The 4151-nt window shown below is 42.4% G+C and overlaps 1 protein-coding gene across 1 annotated transcript; it reads left to right on the top strand.

Moving 5' to 3' along the window:
• Window positions 1–1373: 1373 nt before the first annotated feature.
• On the top strand, window positions 1374–4151 carry LOC147334435 (alpha-tectorin-like). Its single transcript, XM_086285926.1, has 10 exons — window positions 1374–1428; window positions 1598–1727; window positions 1889–2132; window positions 2436–2592; window positions 2717–2804; window positions 2914–2976; window positions 3132–3331; window positions 3441–3572; window positions 3666–3853; window positions 4014–4151. Exons 1-10 carry the CDS (start codon window positions 1374–1376, stop codon window positions 4128–4130), a joined length of 1374 nt encoding a protein of 457 aa, XP_086142052.1. The 3' UTR covers window positions 4131–4151.

Here is a 4151-nt window from a genome sequence, read left to right as displayed (position 1 = left end):
TTATATCTGTACTTTTCTGAATTATTGACTATTTCAATGAAGGGACCTAAAAGACGGGGACCAGTGTTTATTATTACATATCTCCATTTTGAGTGTGACAAGTCTATCATTCCCCTGTTATTCACAGACCTCAATAGAGGGTTTTTTGGCTTTTTTTTTTTTCCTCTATAAAAGTTAATTGACTCTTTACAGTGGCCTGCTATGGTTAATAATAACACGTTCAGTCATGAGTGAAATCAAACCTTTTCTTCACTTTAGCATTTAACATTCCCAACAATATAATGTGATACATTAATTAAAACAGAGCTACTAAAACACAATTTTCTTAATGCAAACATCAGTAACTCAAAATTAGCAACCAAAGGGTTAAGTCTGCATTTCACACTCATGTGAAGCTACAGCCTCCCCCTTTAGTCTCTGTCATCCTTCTGTTCCTGCAAAAACAAAACGAAGCAAGACAAAACATCCACCCTTCTTTTACAGGCTGGGTGAATTGTTTGTGGACATTTACTAATCCTAAAGTCGGTACCGTTTTTGTCTCAGTATCAAGTCAGTTAAAACTTTTAGTCGTCAGTCCATCACAGTCCAGTCACATGCATACATCCACACACATTCATACCAGATATTGCTGATAATGGAGTCTCACGCGCAACCTATTCGAGCCTCCATCACCAGCAAGATGACGTCATCATTTTAAAGGAAAACAGTTCCTTGTGTTTTTTTTGGACTGGATTGACTCGCTGCAATCCTTTTAGGCTCAGGACTTCTCATGTGATCAATGTCCCATCTTTCTCCCAAGCCCATTATAATCATGGAGAAAAATACTTTGCGACTGTTTTCAGTAAGAATATTTTATAGCGCTTTAAAGTTCAATCTCTCAGGCCTGAGAGATTCACATTCGTTCTCTCACACAGCACCTAAGCTACGGCCTCCTGCTGAGATGGGGCAGAAAACTCCAGTATATTCTGTTCTCTTCTAATCAGACAAATAAGGCGATGACTTTCTGCGAACAGTATTTCTTATAACTCAGCAGTATAATGCATCATAAAACAATATCATTCATTCACAATAAATCAGCAGTCTAATGCAATGCAAATCAGTTTAACAAATGCAATAGTTATCACCTTCTTCTAATTCAGGAGAATAATGCAAAATATTTCTAACATTTTGAGTTATTTTCCAGTGTTAGAAAATCAGCACTGCTCAGTGTTAGCCATTGTTAATCTTCAAAACTGACTAGGTTACTTTTAAACATATAACACTGTCAAAGTGTTAATTTAACACTCAATAGTGTTGTATTTAACACTCAGAGGTGTGCACCCATATAGACACTCTCCAGTGTTAATTTAACACTGGAGATTTTGCTGTGTAACATGAGTTTTGTGCGGTTCTGCTTAGGACTTGGAAGTTTACATCAGTGGTATCAAGGTGACTACAGTGTACAAGAATACAATACAAGATATCAGTGGATGCAGACACTTAGGTTGGTGAATCTCAGGCTCATTACTTTGACTCTGGGATGTTACAGGGAGTGCTGTGCCTTTCTGCTTGCTCTTGTTGGTTTTTAAACTAAAGTAAACCGTCCATCACTTCTCAGGTATTGCATATGAACCTGACACTGTGGTGAGCGCTGATCCAGAAACCTGCTCCAAACTCACCTGCTCTGAAACTGCAGTCCTTGAAACCATTGGCTGTGGTCCACTGGAGCGTTGTCAAGGAAACAACACGTGAATATAACCCCATTTATATTTAAAAGAAAGATCTGATGCATTAAGGGATTTTTTTTAATGTAATTTAATTAATTTTTTTTATTTTGTGTATTTGGTCTCTTCCTCATCAGCGGCTTATGAGGTTAGTGGTTGATTGTTTTCTTCTTTGCTTCCATCAGCTGTGTAGTGGACACCACCTGTACTGTGACTGGCCCAACTGTCATCAACGTCCACGGCCAACTCAACTTCATCAAGGATCGGTGTGCTTACTCTCTGGTTTCTATTCCGTCAATCCCAAACCTGTACCTCGTGGCAAATTTCAGAGACCGCCGTCGTGAAGATGTGAGCTTTTTGGAACGCGTGATACTGCGTCTAGATGGGCCAGGTGTTCATATTCACCTGGAACAAGGCGGGAGAGTTTGGGTAAGCTGCGTCAGGCAAGCTAAGGGTACATCTTTAACCATATTGCCATGTACATTGTTGCAGCCATTCCTCGATTCTCAATGGTGCTCATGGCAATTAATTAATGGTCATAACAATTCGGTCGATTGTTGGTCAGTGGTGCAAGTTTAGGTTATGCAAAGAAACTGCTGTGTTTCCTCGCATCGTTCTTCTCAGGGCTGTTAGAAGCAGTTCTTTCAGAGCTGTTGCTGTGAAATCAGCCTGTTTGTGTGTTTGACATGTTTCACTCAGTGTTTCCTCCACTTTGTCTCTGCTGTGATGCAGCTGGACAACTTCATGTTGACCCTTGAAAGTTTGCCTCAGCTGGTTCATGGTGTGCAGCTCTCTCAGGACCAAACTGGAGTCACTGCCAAGCTGTCGCTCTCCAACCTCAACATTTCTGTCTTCTTTGACGGCTACACCGCACAGATCCTCTTAGAAGGTACAGAAGATAAAGTTTAATTCATGTAACGTAAACTGTAAACTGTGCTGTTATTTATTCTTCTGTGTTTGTCCAGTTTGAATATTGATGCTGATCTGACTCATTCTGTCCTGATCCTGTGCAGGACCTGCTGGTTCATCTGTGGAGGGTCTGTGTGGAAACTCCAGCAGGTCTCTGAGTGACCTGAGGCTCTCTGAGTACAGCTCCACCAGGTAAGACCTCATCACAAGCTCAGAGTCCCTCTGACTGCTGCTGCTGCTGATGTTGCAGATATTCTGTTTGTATGAATGAGCCTGAACTTTGTTGTTTGTCGCCCCCTAGCTGTGAGATGCAGTACAGTGAGCCTGCTGACACCACGATCGACTGCACCAGTGTGACTGAACGGTGAGCAGACTGATCCACAAGGCAGGAAACATCTGTGTTGTACCTTGATCTCTGTGGTACATCACATGTAACTGCAGCACAGATAGAAGATAAACACATCTGATTACAGATTATCATTTTATTATCTTCAACTTCTTCTTCTGTCTGTGGTACAGCTGTAATCTCCTGAAGGAGGCGCCCTTCTCCTCCTGTAACAGTGACATTGACCCAGAGCCCTACATAACCGCCTGCACCAACACTTTGTGTAAATATCCTGCAGTGGACGGACTCAACTGTCAGTTCCTGAAGGCCTACGCCAGAGCCTGCAGTCTACACAACCACGCTCAGGATGGCTGGACATCAAAGACCGGCTGCTGTAAGACCTTAATAAGACATTAATAAGCTCTCCTTTGTTAAAGACCTGAACTGTGGATTTTTAGAGCTCCCACGTTTTCAGGATAATACATCAGTGTGTTCCTCTGTAGCCTCTGAGGCCTTCTGTCAGGACAGGACCTGCAGCGATCACGAGTTCTGTGGTGAGAAGACGGTCGGTGGTGACACCCGCTGCTTCTGTCGGGCCATTTTTGCCTCCAAGTACCAAGAAATCAACTCTTTGGGTACGACAGTTGTGACATCACCATGACAACAGGGCTGAATAATGGAGGAAAGCTTCTAATTGTGATTTTTCTGACTGATATTGTGACGTTCAGGTGATGCAACGGTCTGCATGCAGGACTCTGCTTCAGTCACTCTGGTCGGTTGTCTCCTGGAGGACAAACACATCAATTACTCTGCTTTACAGCTCAACTACCCGACCTGCAGGGGTCAGGTGGACGAGCTCACCCACATGGTGACCTTCAGCTTCAACAGCAGCAACAGATGTGGGACGGTGGTCACGGTGGGTTTCATCTCCTGCTGTTTAAGCTTTGATCTCTGTGAATTCTAAAATTTTTGGTCATCTGAAGTTTATACCAGTCAGTCAACATCTTAAAGAGTATCAGATGTTAAAGATGAAACAATGAAGAACTTGCTTAGTATCTGATTATGTGACCCTGCAGACCAACAACAGCTACGTCATCTATAAGAACACCATCAGGAGCCAGAATTACTCTTCTGACGTCATCACTCGCAACCAGTGTTGGTCAAGTTACTTGAAAAAAGTAATCAGTAACTAATTACTGATTACTGATCAGTAA

This window comes from Aulonocara sp. 'chitande type north' Nkhata Bay, linkage group LG3 (assembly GCF_057382095.1).
Source record: "Aulonocara sp. 'chitande type north' Nkhata Bay isolate Kocher_YH1m ecotype deep benthic linkage group LG3, A_spYH_male_GT1.1, whole genome shotgun sequence".
NCBI classification, from domain to species: domain Eukaryota; kingdom Metazoa; phylum Chordata; class Actinopteri; order Cichliformes; family Cichlidae; genus Aulonocara; species Aulonocara sp. 'chitande type north' Nkhata Bay.
This window is presented reverse-complemented; position numbering and strand designations above follow the sequence as displayed.